Source organism: Pristis pectinata, chromosome 8 (genome assembly GCF_009764475.1).
Source record: "Pristis pectinata isolate sPriPec2 chromosome 8, sPriPec2.1.pri, whole genome shotgun sequence".
Lineage (NCBI taxonomy): Eukaryota > Metazoa > Chordata > Chondrichthyes > Rhinopristiformes > Pristidae > Pristis > Pristis pectinata.
Window position 1 is genome coordinate 87726974 of NC_067412.1, and position 15508 is coordinate 87742481.

General features: G+C 40.3%; 1 protein-coding gene across 3 annotated transcripts in view; it reads right to left on the reverse strand.

Annotated features, from left to right (window-relative positions):
- Positions 1-1617: 1617 nt before the first annotated feature.
- The window catches only part of LOC127573055 (cytokine receptor common subunit gamma-like), a 38712-nt gene continuing 24821 nt past the window's right edge, over positions 1618-15508 (reverse strand). The window contains exons 5-9 of one of the 3 annotated variants that reach the window (XM_052020856.1): positions 12932-13097; positions 12046-12136; positions 9923-10007; positions 4950-5200; positions 1618-3233 (exon numbers count right to left, since the gene is read on the reverse strand). In XM_052020856.1, coding sequence (XP_051876816.1) covers positions 3218-3233; positions 4950-5200; positions 9923-10007; positions 12046-12136; positions 12932-13097 — 609 coding nt within the window. In that variant the 3' untranslated portion in view covers positions 1618-3217. Of the gene's footprint in view, positions 5201-9922; positions 10008-12045; positions 12137-12931; positions 13098-15508 lie in introns of all 3 variants that reach the window. The other 2 variants (XM_052020855.1, XM_052020854.1) reach the window with 2 other exon arrangements.

Genomic DNA, 15508 nt, shown 5'->3' on the forward strand with positions numbered 1-15508 from the left:
AGTTTTTCATCATATTTTAATAACATACTAGTCCAGTTATAAAAGTCACCCAATCCAACATGGCAAAGAAGCGCTAGGGCATGGAATGACGTGTGTGTTACATGCTATTTGGTATATATTGGTCCCCCTTTGCCCCTGAAAAACATGCTCAGTGGCATGAAATTTTGAGCCCAGCGCATTCCTAATGCACGCCAACCAGTCCTGTAACTCATTTCGATTATGGGCCAACCTCTGTATTAAAGAGTAGCTGTCCCACAGCTTCTGCTCACACTGCCACAAAATGCTCAAGGAAATGGCCACATTTGCACAGAAACTTAAAGCAGTTGGTATCTAGGAAAGCTTGGTCTTTAACAAAAATAAAGAACATTTAAAAGAAGGGGAAGATACAGGTGTGTTAACCAACAGGATTGTGAGATCTTCTCTTGATTTCACAACTGTGAACAGACCTCAAGTCCCTCAAACTTCCTGTGGCATTAAGTTAAATCAGCAGTTGTTCTATCTGATATACTTTATCTTTCGAACAAAACATGTAATGGATCCAACACTGCTGCGGTGCAACTCTCTGCCTATTTTCTCCGTGCTAGTTATTTTGTGTAGATGTTGGCATCAGTGATCTTGCTTGCTTGCTTGCACTTAACCTCTATAACAATTTACCACAGAATTTTCTGAAACAAGGAGCTGTTATTTTCTAAACTTTCCCATAAATCGTAAGCATGGCAAAGGGAAATTAATCTCAGATTTTTTTTGCCACTAATTTGAATGGAATTGAATGTTATGATCCAAGCTATAAGTTGAAAATGTTTCTTCTCACTGATCCTTATTGTCTCCTGTGCCTTCTGAAGGTTCTGGGTTCAAGACTCGCTTCAGAGACTTGACCAGAGGAGCAATCTAATGCAGCACTTGTACAATGGAGAGGTGCACCATAAAGTGATACCCTTCTCGTCATCTTGTGTGGCATTATTTTGAGAAAGAGCTGAGGAACAATTCACAAAGTTCAAGCCAATATTAGTTCCTTAAATGACAATAGTCAAACAAATTATCTGGTCATTACCATGTTACTGGGGGCATTGTTGCACTCTATTTAATTGCTGCAGTTTCTACATCACAACAGTGGTTATAATCATTGGCTGTAGAGCACTTTGGCAAGTTCAACAATCACGAAAGGGACTATAATGCAAGGTTTTCTTTCTTTGGATGTATTTGACAAGAAAATTTGCTCTGCACAAATTTCCTGCTTTATAAGTTTAGGAATGTTGAGGATACCTCCAGCAAAGGCTACAAACTTTTATAATTCCTGAGGAAGATCAGAACATAAACAGGATTATTTAGCTCCATGTTCCACCACTCAGTTAAATCATGGCTATTCTGTGTCTCAACTCTGTTTACCAATGCTGCCTCTGTAAATCTAATGCCCTGCCCAACCATAATGTAATATTTTCAGTTATGCAACTTTCGTGGGTATCCAATTTCCATTTTCTTTTATGTGGAAATTTATAGTCTACCCTTGACTGCACCTTCCCCCAGAGGTCTGTCTTCCTGACCAGTTGTAGTCCCTATGAATGAGTAGCAAACCAATGAGCCAAAGACATAGCCAAAGACTTTGGTATTTTGTGTGTCTTTATTTATTTATTCATTACAGGATATGATCCATGCACAATGCAGAGCAGCAAACTAGTGTAACTCTTGATGTACTGAGAGCCAATAGAAAATAATCATAGGCTTTTGCAGTTATATTCATTAATGCAATTGTCAATGTCTATAGGAAATGCTCAAAGAAATAGCCTGGAGCAAAAACAGAATAATCAGGGTCATCTTTCAGTCTGAAAGGTCAAGTTGGCTTTCCTCATCTCAGCCCTTGTCCCAATCCAACTGAAATAATTGAGCCATATCAGCAATCTGTTTCTGTGACTTGTGAGGGAGTTGAAGAGGGATTGGACTTCCTGTCAGGGGTTTGACTTATATGTTAAGGATCCCGACAAAAAGTCCATTTAAAAACTCACAACCTTCTATTATGCCAGAACACAAATAGTTTTTGCAATAAAAAAAAGTAAATCACAATGCTTGAATTAACTTGTTGAAAAATAGCAGACAATTATATGATGCAGTTGGCGGTTCAAAAGAAGAGTTGTGGAGGGACAGCAGCTTTTAGCTTCAGTTCAGTATGCTTCAAAGTGCTTCTCAAACATAATTCTCCACATAATGAACGCTTGAAGCTCAAAAATTGTTTGTGGGGAGAGACAATAAATGGCCCTTGTGCTTTGAACAGCTAAGGAGGGAGAATGGAAGGGACATAAAGGTCCGCTCACACACAACTTCTAGCAACTGCAAGTGTATTATGCTTTATTACATGTTTAGTTGTAAAGCAACTTGGAAGGACATAAAAGGTGCGCTATATAAATGTAACAAACAATCTGCTGGAGGAACTCAGCGGGTTGAGCAGCACCTGTGGGAGGAAAGAAATTATCGACATTTTGGGTCAAAACCCTACATCAGGATTATATAAATGTGTGTCTTTTCGTTCAACACAGTAATGGATTGGCAATTATCGTAAGCACAATTTGAAGGATCCAGGGCAGGTGAAATCCAATACACAGTAAATAATTCCCATGAAAGGAAGAAAACATCTATAGAATTATTCTTCTGACAGCAACAGAGTTCTGTTCTCTGTGCTAGGTGAAAATATGCACAGCCATGGGAAAAGTAATACTTCTCACACGAGCTTGGTGTGTGTTTGAGTAATAGCATATTAACAGGTTCACCTCTCCCTTTCCTGTTTATCACACTAAGGGCAACCTTTCATTTGTCATTATAAGCATTTGAAAACTTGCTTATTCAGACTGGTCAGCAGGTCCTATTGCTTTTTCAATTTAAATATGTCATCCATACTTTCTTGTCAATACACACCAATTTCTCCTTCTGTAATATGCAGGGTGAAGTCTATGGAAGGCAAATATTGGAAGGGAAAGGGTGATTTAACATATGGGGCACTGCTTGTCTGCCTGCCTGGTTAGTGCGCGTTATCTACGCAATCTCCAAACCTTTTTCTTAAGCTCTTTGTGGAAACATAGAACAGTTACTTAAATCTGCCTGAACATTGTGAATTTTTTCAGCCTTTACTCAGCAATAGCTATTTTCACTGTAGTATACCGAGTGCATGTAGGATTTAAACACAAGTGGAAAACTCTGGACTCCTGTAATTTCAAGCAATTTTTCCAATTCAATGAAGGTGTTGTCTGCAAAGAAAATAGCGAAATTTTCAGTGTTTTACTACCACAATCAACCGTTAAAATGACTGTTTCTATTTATGGTCATTCTTTTGACAAATTCTGTTTTATTGATCTGAATTCTTACTATAATTGATCAAGATTGCTAATTTGATAAAAGGATTCTAGATTGATCTACCTTTCCTGAAGTCCACAGAGGTAAAAATAGAGGGAGAGACCAAAACACATTGCTGCTTTTGGCCATTTGTCAATGTTGCCAGCTTTATAAATTTTAACATCTACTTGAAATGAGCGACAAAACACCAAGTAATGGTTTATTCAAAAGCAAAATTTTAAAAACATTTTACAATCCCTGCCCAGGTAAAATTAAATTACCTTCAAATGCATTAACAAAATTTTAAAAGTATAATGGAGACTAAATTACAGAATAATAAAAAGTACAAAACAAAAGCTTCTGTTAACTTAGCATCAAGCTGGGTATTAAAAGTTGCAACAGCCTGGTGTAAATCACTTGTGACACCACAACACAGTAACAATCAAATGACTCCCATGCTATAATGTTCAGGCTGCTGGTCACTCTCTCTCCCTCTCTCTCTCTCTCTCTCTCTTTCTCTCTCTCCTTTCTCTCTCTCTCTCCCCCTTCGGTCAGTTCTTGCTCACTGTTTTGCTCCTCAGCCAGACTTGGTGTCGCTATAGCCTCAACAAAAAATGAAATAAAGCAAAAAACAAACTCTCAGATCAGTGTCATATAAGCGTTACATACAAACACTGCGACAGTATGGTACCAGTGTACTTTGAGGTTGTGACACATTTCATGAATCAGACCAAATATTTGACAGCTTCTCACAGCTTATGATGTTGCTCGATTTATGAGATGTGATATAGCCTGGAAGCACACTACTTGTTATTTTATATTTAATCCACTATGGTCCCACTTTCCGTATTTTTATAATAGGAAAGATCAAGTATCAATTCTCTCCGTTAAGTTGACCATTCTATACTTACATCTATTAAAAAGACAACATCAACATAAAATACTCATTCGATATTTTGAAGGCAAATGGCAGATTTCCCAATTGGAAACTCTTAGCAATTGGTGGCACTCACAGAGAACAGTGAGCAATAAGTCATTGGCCAGCAGCCTATCTAAACAAGTAGATGAAAGCTTTGGGCCGAGCAATTCTGGATCAGCATGTCCCAAGACTGCTGATCCTCTCAGCAGCCTTCAGTTTGGAATTCATCCTTCAAATGCAGAATGAAAAATAAAGCGGTATTTAACTTATCCAGAAGCAAAATGCTGTTGAGTCTGGAAATCTAAACAAAGGGGCATAAAAATCCCGGAAATCTGAGGAAGGAAAAGGTCATCTGGGTGACACACAATGTCTTTTATTCTGGTCCAACTCTCTGAGTATTATATGTACTTGAGAGATGAAAAGAAAAGACATACTTTGCCATAAATCTGAAGCATAAATGTAAAATGCTGGGAAAAGACAAAAAGGACCATTGTTTTTTTAGGGCAAAAGGTTGGATGTTTCTCTTTCATAAGCTGACTGAACTTATTAAGATATATCCTTTTAATTCCTTAGGGAGGTTGCTGGAAAATTCATGGTCTTGTTGATTTTATTCCTGAAAGAAGGACCTTTCACTGCCATAATTGGGAATTCCCCCATGATGTAACATCACAAATACTAGACTCTCACGTAAATATTTTCATTGATGTCATACCTACTGCTCTCTACAAAAACGGCAATATCAGAAAATAACGTTGCAGGAGAGGTGAATTTTGGATGAGCCTCTCCCTTGCCGTCAGGACTGAAGGACTTTCCCGGGATCTCCGTCCTTCCAAGATGCTCATAGGACCCGCCATGGATACTACTCTGGATGGAATCAGGTGGGGATTCACTCACAATGCACACGTTCTCATGGTAGCTTGATTTGAAGCCTTCCAATGTATCCTTTGAGACGCCAAGCCAATCCTGTAATGAATAAGAGATTGCAGAACACAGTAAAGTACTTGTGTTCTTTGCTTTAGAGTGCTGGCAGATCACAGTATTGTAAAAACTCTCTAGCTTGCTCTTAGAATATCAAAGCTCCACCTGCTTGGATGGAGGCTCTCTACTGCTGGTACAATACTCATCCAATATTTTTGTTTTCCCTTTGCTGCAAGATATGTTTACCTGTCCATTCGATTGTTAAGCATTCTGAAACACTGTCTAGCAACCCATGTCGAATATTCACTTTTATTGGTCTGAAGGCACGGTACTATAGCGGTTAGCGTAACGCTTTACAGCATCAGTGACACGGGTTCAATTCCAGCCACTGTCTGTAAGGAGTTTGTATGTTCTCCCCGTGTCTGTGTGGGTTTCCTCCGGGTGCTCCGGTTTCCTCCTACTTTCCAAAGACATACAGGTTAGGAAGTTGTGGGCATGCTATGTTGGCACCAGATGCGTGGTGACACTTGTGGGCTACCCCCAGAACACTCTACGCAAAGATGCATTTCACTGTGTGTTTTGATGTACATGTGATTAATAAAGATATCTTATCTTATGAAAAGCAAATAAAATGTTGCATGAGAGTAGCTGATAGATTATTCTTTTCCTCTCTGTGTCTGACCTCCCTACAATAATGTAGCTGAGATGAAAGTAATCCATGAAATTACATCAACTGATCCAGCATAGGATTTATACTATGAATGGTCGGGCACTAGGGAGTGTAATGGAACAGAGGGACCTAGGAGTACAAGTGCATAGTTCGTTGAAAGCAACTTCACAGGTAGACAGAGTGGTGAAAAAGGCATTTGACATGCCAGCCTTCATCAGTCAGGGCACTGAGTATGGGAGCTGGGACATTATGTTGCAATTGTATAAGTCATTGGTGAGGCCACACTTGGAGTACTGTGTACAGTTTTGGTCACCCTGTTATAGGAAAAACATGGTTAAACTGGAAAGAGTGCAGAAAAGATTTATGAGGATGTTGCCAGGACCAGAGGGCCTGAGTTACAGGGAGAGGTTGACCAGGCTAGGTCTTTATTCCTTGGAACGTAGGAGAATGAGGGGCAACTGTATAGAAATGTTTAGAATTATGAGAGGCATAGATAAGGTGGACAGTAATAGTCATTTTTCCGGGTGGGGGACTCCAAAATTAGTGGACATAGATTTAGGGAAAGATGTAAAAGGGACCCGAGGGGCAACTTTTTCATGCAGAAGGATGGTGAGTATATGGAACGAGCTGCCAGAGGAAGTGATTGAGGCAGGTACAATAGTCTCATTTGAGAAGCACTTGGATAGGTACATGGAGGGGCGGGGCTTAGAGGGATAGGGGTCAAATGCAGGAAATTGGGACCAGCTGGGTGGGCACCTGGTCGTCATGGACTCGATGGACCGAAGGGCCTGTATCTGTGCTGTATTGCTCTATGACTCTATATGGCATCAAGAAGCACTGGTAAAACTTGAGAAATGGGCATTAAAGGGAAAGCACCAAGGGTTGGAATGTTACTTGTATAAGGGAAGATGGCTGAGGTTGCTTGATCGTCACACCATCCACCACTCTAAACTTTCACAGCTTCCAGCACCAGCACTTTCTAACTGCAGTGTATTTCATGCAAAATGGACTGTGGTCATTTTCCTTGGCTGCTCCACTCGCACTTCCCAAATCTATGACCTCTACCCCAAGAAGAACAAGGATAACAGGCATATGGGAACCTCGCCACCTATAGATGCCCCTCTATGTCACACACCATCCTGACCTGGAGGTATGTCATTTTTTTATTGTTGTGAAGTCTAAATCCTGGAACTTCCTACCCATCAGCATAGTGGGAGGATCTTTATCAGGTGGTCTGCAATGGTTCCAAAAGGTAGCTCACTACCACTCTCTCAGAGGCATTTTGGGATGAGCAATATATGTTTGCCTTGTCAGTGACATCCAGATCCAAAAAATGAATAAATAAAATATATCCTGAAGAAACCTCACTTGTGGATGTTGTCCTGAATGGGCAACCTAAAGTAGTTCATTTGCTTCAGGCCAAATCAACAGCAAGAAGCTTGGAGCCCATCTCTGTGGGAAATAGATCAGACCAAGGGAACTTTGGGCTCAAGGTATTTCCCTTTATTGTTGTAGACCCAGAGACTTGGCAATGGGCAATGTAATTTTAGCCATTACCTTTTGGTTCTAATGTTGGGTTTTATAAACTGCAACATACATGGAGCAAGCCATCTCCCCAATGGACAATTAAAACTGTGAGAAATTTTTGAGTCCACGTTTAAGCTCCCACTTTTGGATTGATTATTGAGTCAAGCAGGAATTGGGGTTGATTCAAGCAGGAATCTAGGCTACCAACAGACAGCTACTGCTAAAATTGAGATCAGAGGTGATAAGCTAAATACTAATCCTCTATTTTTACACTATCTATCTGGAGGAAGGGAGATAAAATCTTCTCCTATGTCTCTTAAGACAGTTTACAAGAACCAACACACAACCTTTCCAATATCATCTGTACTTTGAAAAACAATCACTGTCCCCAGGAGATACCCAATTGAGTCCTGATTGTACAGAATGTCAAAGATGCCCAGTTAAATAAAGAAAAAATTTACTTCATTAACTCTGTAGGCTTCTGTAAAATGTGTCTTTGAGAAAATTCTGCATCAGTTCAATGCAGCATTAGACATCCTGAGTTAATAGCAGAGAAGGAAAAGAGGAAGGATTGTGCATCCCTTTTTAATTATTTGTTTTTTTTTTCTGTGTCTGTAAAAGCAACCAACCTTCATATCTGTATAGTGCAGAAACCACATACAACGGTTACATTCAACTGAGGTTTGGGCAGGATGTACCATAAATTGTAGCATGGGGAGGAAATTCCAAGCAGAATTTCATTTTCAGTCATACTAAACATATTTCTTGTCACTGTGCAGTCTTGGGAGAACTGAATGCTGGTTCATTGACACCTCTGATGCTCCCACAAGCCACACTGATTTGTGTCACTTACCCGGGGCAGCATAATGACACAGCTAGTAGAGCTGCTGTGTCACAGCTTCAGCAACCTAGGTTCAATCCTGACCTCTGGTGTTGTCTATGTGGAGTTTATACATTCTCTCTGTGACTGTGTGGTTACTCCTGGGTGCTCTGGTTTCCCCCCACATCCCAAATACTTGTGGGTTGGTAGGCTAATTGGTCACTTGTAAATTGTGCCTAGTTTGTAGGTGAGTTAATGGGAGTAAAAAAATGGGACTACCATTGGATTAATGTAAATGGGTGGTTGATCCTCAGTACAGACTTGGTGGGCCAAAGGGTCTGTTTCTGTACTGTATGACTATGGCTATGATCTATAGGTTACTTTTCCAAGTCCAATCTGGCCTTTGGCAACATTCCAATGAATCTCAGGCAATTTGTGATTCTTGCCGTGATGTTAATCTTCATAAGTTCCAACCTTAATTATGGTTTTACTTTCTGAACATGTAGAACTGGCAATGCAGAATAGGCTTGTATTTAGGAATCAAGGGAAGGTGCTGAGATGATGTTGGGGATAGAGAACATCCATCAGAATGCCAAACTGGTAAAGCAATTGCACCCTCACAGTAAGCGTTCTTTCCATCTGCCTAAACCCCCTGCACCAGTGCATCTCCTACCTACCAAACCTGGTTCAGTTTATAAACTTCTCAAAAGACCAGTTAACAACTATCCTGCCCAGTTTAATACAGAACCATTCAGACTCATCAATCCCAGCTTTGATCCCTGATACTTCCTGTCAAAAAATCTCAGGGCAGGTGATGGCAGATTGACTGCTATTGGCTTTAACATCCCTGAACCAGAGCATGGTAATGATAATTCCTGCTACAGTCACTATAATTCCACTTAGTAGAAGTTGTTGGGGTCAGCTAACAACAGAATTGTATATGGCACAAACGGTCTTCTGCTCATCTGTGAAGGAATTTCGGTGGATTTAAGGAATCTTTCCTCAGGATACATCATCACCTTCCAAAGCTGGGAGAGGATTGAAGGGTTTAAAGTTATAGCCACAACAACATTCCTGCATCACATGCCAAGCACAGTATACATTGAGAAAGCTGGTCTAGAGTCATGGAGTCATACAGTCACACCATACAGAAACAGGCCCTTTGTCATACCTTGGCCTTGCTTCCCATTTTACCTATCTAAACTAATCCCTTTACCCACATTAGGTCCATGGCCTTCTATGCTTTGGACTAATCTATCATCCTAAGACTAGTTAGCCTCCAACTGATCTGAGGAGCATTCAGGCATTTAACACTGCAGCCTTAAAGTGACTCATCAAACTCCACACCAGAACATAATAACACAGATATAATGCTTCAAAATATAAAACCAAATTATAAAGCCAAACCTACTGGCTTACTGCAGATATCTATAGGACAAATAAACACAATACTTATTTTGGTTTACCATGCTGTTGTAGCTTCCATCTGTTCAAACATTACTCCCACCCCAACCCTTACACCTCCACCTACTCATCTAATCCATTCAGTATTTTCTACCTTAGAGAGTGAACAGGGTCTACCCTAATTCTCAGCAGAAGGCTGGAGGGAGTTGGTTCGGATGATTGCTCCACCGTTTCTTTCCCCCTCACTGTCAGATATGCATCCAATTGCAACCCCCAAAGTGCCAAGAGATTGAAGTGATTTTGCTTCAGTAAATGGAAGCCAATCTCCTTCATTTTTTTTCCTTACCTGAAAGTTTCCATTGTGATTGTTGAAAAGAGGATCAAAATTTCTGCCTGGATTTGGAATTTTTGGGATGATAATCACCTTCAACCTGCAAGTAAAAAGCAGATAATTAAACCTTATCATAACCATAAAATGGAGTAAGACATGAATGGATCTGAGCAAACAATCAGACACTGAGTAGGAGGTACCTCTGATCATTTTGATACCAAACTCTGGTTCAGAGTGCAACTACCCATCAAACATATACACATTTCTCAGCTGGGCTTACTAAATGAACTGTATAGTGGAATATTTGATCTTTGTGAGGGAGTGAAGCAGTTAAAATAACTGCAAAGCTACACTGGTTCATCTCCTGAGATAGCATGCTTTGACCTAGTTGATAAAGAGTGACTAGTGCCAGCTGTGAGCTTTTTCTGAACACCTGCTGAAGAACTGTGTGGTTATCCCAGTGTGACTCAGTAACAGTAACAATTCCTAATCGCTTTAAATAGGAATGGCCAATCAAGACAGTCATTCTGTGAGGGGGAAGCTCACTCATTATGCATATATGGAATCATTAGTTTAGCTGCACAATATCCCTTTGCATTGTGCCTGGAGACTCACCTGCTCCAATTTAGAGTACCTAGGTATGACATTATTCTTCTTCTTAGGCAATCCCATGGAATCAAGGAGGATGCATCCATTCTGGTTTTGTGGGTTCTGATGTGTCTGATGAGGCCAATGTGGGAACCACAAACTAAAGCATGACATTAATAAATAATCAACATCACTATAATAGATTATCCAGTTACTTTACTGTTGGCCAGAGATTTCTACGTACAAACCAGCCACTACATTCTCTAGATGACAGCAATGACTGCACTTCCAGACACAGCTTCCTTGGCCACAGTGAACTTTGGAATATTCTGAGATAAAAAATGGCACACAATAGAAATGCAACTCTTTCTTTAAATAACAGTATTTGGGAACAGTGCTAAATATTGTTCTCTCTTTCTGTAAATTGGCACAGATGTAATTAATCTCAATCGCGAATGTGTCATGTTAAACAAAAAGATCTTCCTTCAAATACCCTGCAAAAAAAAATGGAATGCAATTTTCTACATTTCAACAGTGATTACAATTTGAAGTACTTCATTGGTTATAAAGTGCTATGGGATAAGCTTAGAACGTAAAAGGTCAAATTAAATTTTCAGCAAAATAGTGCATGCGGGGAGCATCAAGCAGAATATTGGGAATTGAGGTAGACTTTACCCAGTATCCATCCACTCACTTCAGCTGATAGAATACAAGATAGATTGCGTAAAGCATATACAATTGTGCCCAATACTCGACCTGGCTTTTCTAGTGCAAGACCTTCCGCCAAAAATTTGCCCAAATGTTCCATGGAAGGAATAACACAACCGAATAAACATTCTATTGACCTAGACAATGATAGACTGCAATTGCAAGGACAGATATTTGTGGCTATATTTGATTGTCCCATCGTTGTTTGTTTTAGCTGAAAACCACTGTACTGAGCCATCCTTTTGCTTGATGCACACAGCCTTGACAGGAGGAAAGTTAGGTATATCAGTCCTCAACTCTGACAGAAAGGGAAAGGTGAATGCGGAGAGAAAGAAAACATAAAGTGAGAGGGAAAAGAACAAAGAGAAAATAGAGAAAGAAAGAGTCGATGGAGATAAACTAAGATCTGGCAAATATTGCTCACTCCTTCCCACAGGAGTCTTCTCAATCCACAGCACTTTTGGCAAAAGTTCATGTTCCTTCAGGCATTCATCCTGATCTTCCCCCTAAGAGCAGTGGGGAGATTACAACATAGGCTCCTCGCCTGGCACAAAACCATCCCACCACTTGACTTCAACTCAACCACTTCACATAATGACATAGATCTGATCCAAATGAAAGGAACCACAGAGCCACACCTACCCATTGAGCTCCACTGACTGCATTTGTAAGAGCAGCCCTTCAGTAGAACTGGACCCTCATCAGATAAGTTGGCAAGTACTACTGTGTACATACAGTGGCCTGTTGTGGAATAGCGCACCCCTGGTAATATATTAGTAGCAGAAACATATGGCACAGCATGGAGTAGTGTTTTACATGTATGCTAATATTTGGGATCTTACCTTTCACTTCTTATTAGACAAATCACAAGTAAAATTAATCCCACTAGTGAAATCACAGTGATGTAGGTGCGGAATGCCTCTTTTGAATTCTCTGCAAGGTAAAATAACAAATTCTCTTCATTATTTTAGATATTCTTACTATTTCTTTTATTATCTTTACATTTCCTGCCACCTACAATACCCTAAGTAATTTCCACCCCCTCACCCCCCCCATTTGTTGATAACTATTTGTCTGAGAGTACACCTCATCAAGAATCATATAGTTTGACTAGGTTATCTTTTCTCCCTGTCTGCCTGTGTCCTGTACACTGACAGTTCCTACTGTCACACCATATTACATCTTCTTAAACTCTCTCAGTGACATTTAGAAACTTTAGATGGTGGATAGCACTGATTTGAGAGTTCTGAATTGGCATCATCCAGATGGACAGGCCTTGGGAGATATTGGGAGATCTTCTGAGCGCTCTTGTTAACGACTGGGTTTATAGAATTAGGCTATTGGTACTCTAAGCACTCACAACAACCCCTCTCACTTTCTGTGAGAATCCTCTGCCCTGCCAGATTCAGTCTTTGAGGAATCACTGTAATAAACTGCCAAGTTCTTTGGAGTTCCTGGGTCTTGGTGAGTTGGTCCACACCTTTGTTATACAGAGAACCTGGAATGATTTGTTTGGGGACTTCTTTTATCTGGTCCAGTACCACTCAACTAACTGTTCAGATATCCTGCACACCTTTCCTCCAAGGCATTCAACCCGCAAAAAACATCTGCTATCGGTTCCCAGTAGATGGAATGCCCACATCATCAGAAGTCGCTTCAGAACAGAGTATCTTTAGAACACATTTTATGAAGATCTTGTCAATAGCTTTACACGCATGTTTGATGTACCTTTTTGGGTATCGTTTTTACCCCAGTGAACAGGGAGGCTCCACTCACTCCACAGCTGAGTTGTGCCACAATAGATGTTAACCTTGCTTTTCACTTGAAAGGTGTAGAACTTCTCTGGGTCCACACTTGCCAAATTAAAGTTCCTTTGCATTGAAACTGATGCTTTCTACATGGAGAAATCATGAAAAAGTAGAATGTCATCAAATATGATGACAAGTTTAAAATCTAAATACAGAGCTTAACAGTCTGTCTTCAGCATTATCATTTATACTCTAAAGCAAAAGAAACTGCAGATGCTGGAATCTGGAACAAAAAACAGAGTGCTGGAAGAACTCAGCAGGTCAAGCAGCATCTGTGGAGGCAAAGGGTATAAGATGATGTTTAGGGTCGAGATTCTGCATCAGGTCTGGGAGGTAAGAGGAAAGATTGCCAGTATATAGCAGTAAGAGGAGATGGGGGTGATGGGTTAGGGTAAGGGATAGAGGCTGGTACCGGATGGGCAGGGGATGATGTGTAGATAGAACCAGGTGGGGGGAGGAGATGGGAAAGGTGAACAAAGGGAGAAGAAAACTCGGTGGACGGATGCAACAAACAAAGCACTGGAGGAACTCAGCAGGTCAGGCAGCATCTGTGGATGGAAATGGACAGCTGACGTTTCAGGATGACACCCTTCATCATGGACAGATGAGTGTGTGTGTTTTTTTTCAATTTTCATTAAAGTTAACCAAATTTTGTCTGATAACATCCATTTATTTTATCTATTTTAATGGGACTACGCAAAGGCAAGAGGAGAGCACCGGGAGTGCGGGTCACCTGAAATTGGAGAATTCAATGTTCATACCATTGGGTTGTAAGCTACCCAAGTGGAAAATGAGATGTTGTTCTTCCAATTTGCGTTTGGCCTCTCCGTAGCTATGGTGAAGGCTAAGGACAGACAGGTTGGTGTGGGAGAGAGACTGAGAGGTAAAATGACATGCAGTCAGAAGCTCGAGATGGCCACTGTGGAGTGCAGGTGCTTTGCAAAACAGTTGCTTAGTTTACACTTGGTTTCAGCAAGTTAGAGGAGACCACATCATGAACATCGATGCAGTAGACTGTCAATGAGTGACTAGGTAACCCATTCACTCATCAACTTGATAACATGATTTACAGCTTATCTCCACAGTCACTCTGGTTTTACTCTATCAGAGACATCTTCCCTTCCCCACCTTTCATGCAGCTTAACAATCTTCTTTTCTCTCCTTCCTACTTCTAAAACAGGGGCTTCAACCTTAAACATTGACCCTGTTTGTTTTCCCACAGATGCAGCGTGACCTGCTGAGTAGTTCCAGTATTTTCTGTTTTTATTTTAGATTTCCAGCACCTGAAGTTTTTTTTTCAATTTTCATTAAAGTTAGCCAAATTTTGTTTGATAACATCCATTTATATTATCTATTTTAATGGGATTACGCAAAGGCAAGTTGTTGAAAGGAAGTTAATAATCATCTGGCCCAAGTCAAGTTGGGGAAGTTGGATGTTGAATAAATCTCCCTTGATTCAATCTCAACAATGGGGGTATACTTCCTTGCATTTTGAAAATAATAGGAAAATACTTTGTTTTCCATAAACTTTTGAGCAGGCAGTTAATGATACTGTGGAAATGCATTGTTTTTGAGGATCTACTTCAGTTAAGGAAATGATAAAATAGCATTGAGAAATATTGAAGACTCAATCAATCCAGCTATGGAATGTAGGAAAGTAGAAACGTCACTGAAAATAGCACAAGGAAATATGTAAAGCCAATTTTCAGTCATGACCCTAATGGCTCATCATTGTTATTATGGATATATATAAGCATATTATCAATGGCATACAAAAGTAACAGCAAGAATGTGTAATTGCTAGATTGCCTTTACTGTAACAAAATCTACTGGGAAGTTTCACAAGACTAATATCAAGTGACATTTGACACTGAGTCACGTATGGAGATATTAGGGGAAAATCACCAAACACTTTGTCGAATAGGTAGATTTTCAAAAGTGTATTAAAGAAAAGAAAGGAAGAGCAGTGGAGAGGTTTAAGGAGTCCAGCACTTGACCAGAGTTGGGAAACCAATCACGAACAGCTGAAATGATAAAATGGGACTTCCAGTTCAAATGCGTCTAAATGCAGATGTTGCTCTCAGTTACATGGAGTAATGTGGTGATTCTAGTCAGAGGGACCAGGTTAGCAAGATCTGCCCCCAAATCGTTTTTCCAAGGAATGGCCTTACGCTGATATCATTTCAATTAGAATAGGGGCAAGTTTTTCACACAGAGTGTGGTGGGTATATGGAACGATCTGCCAGAGGAAATGGTAGAGGAGGGTACAACTACAATGTTTGAAAGACATTTGGACGTGTTCATGGATAGGAAAGGTTTGGAGGGATATAGGCTAAATGCAGACAAATGGGACTAGCTCAGAAAGGCACCTTGGTTGGCGTGGATGAGTTGGGCCAAAGGGCCTGTTTCTGTGCTGTATAATTCCATGACTCTATGACTATTTTACCAACTACAAATCAGACTTCCCTCAGTTTGAGAAAGGACCAACAGAGAGCAG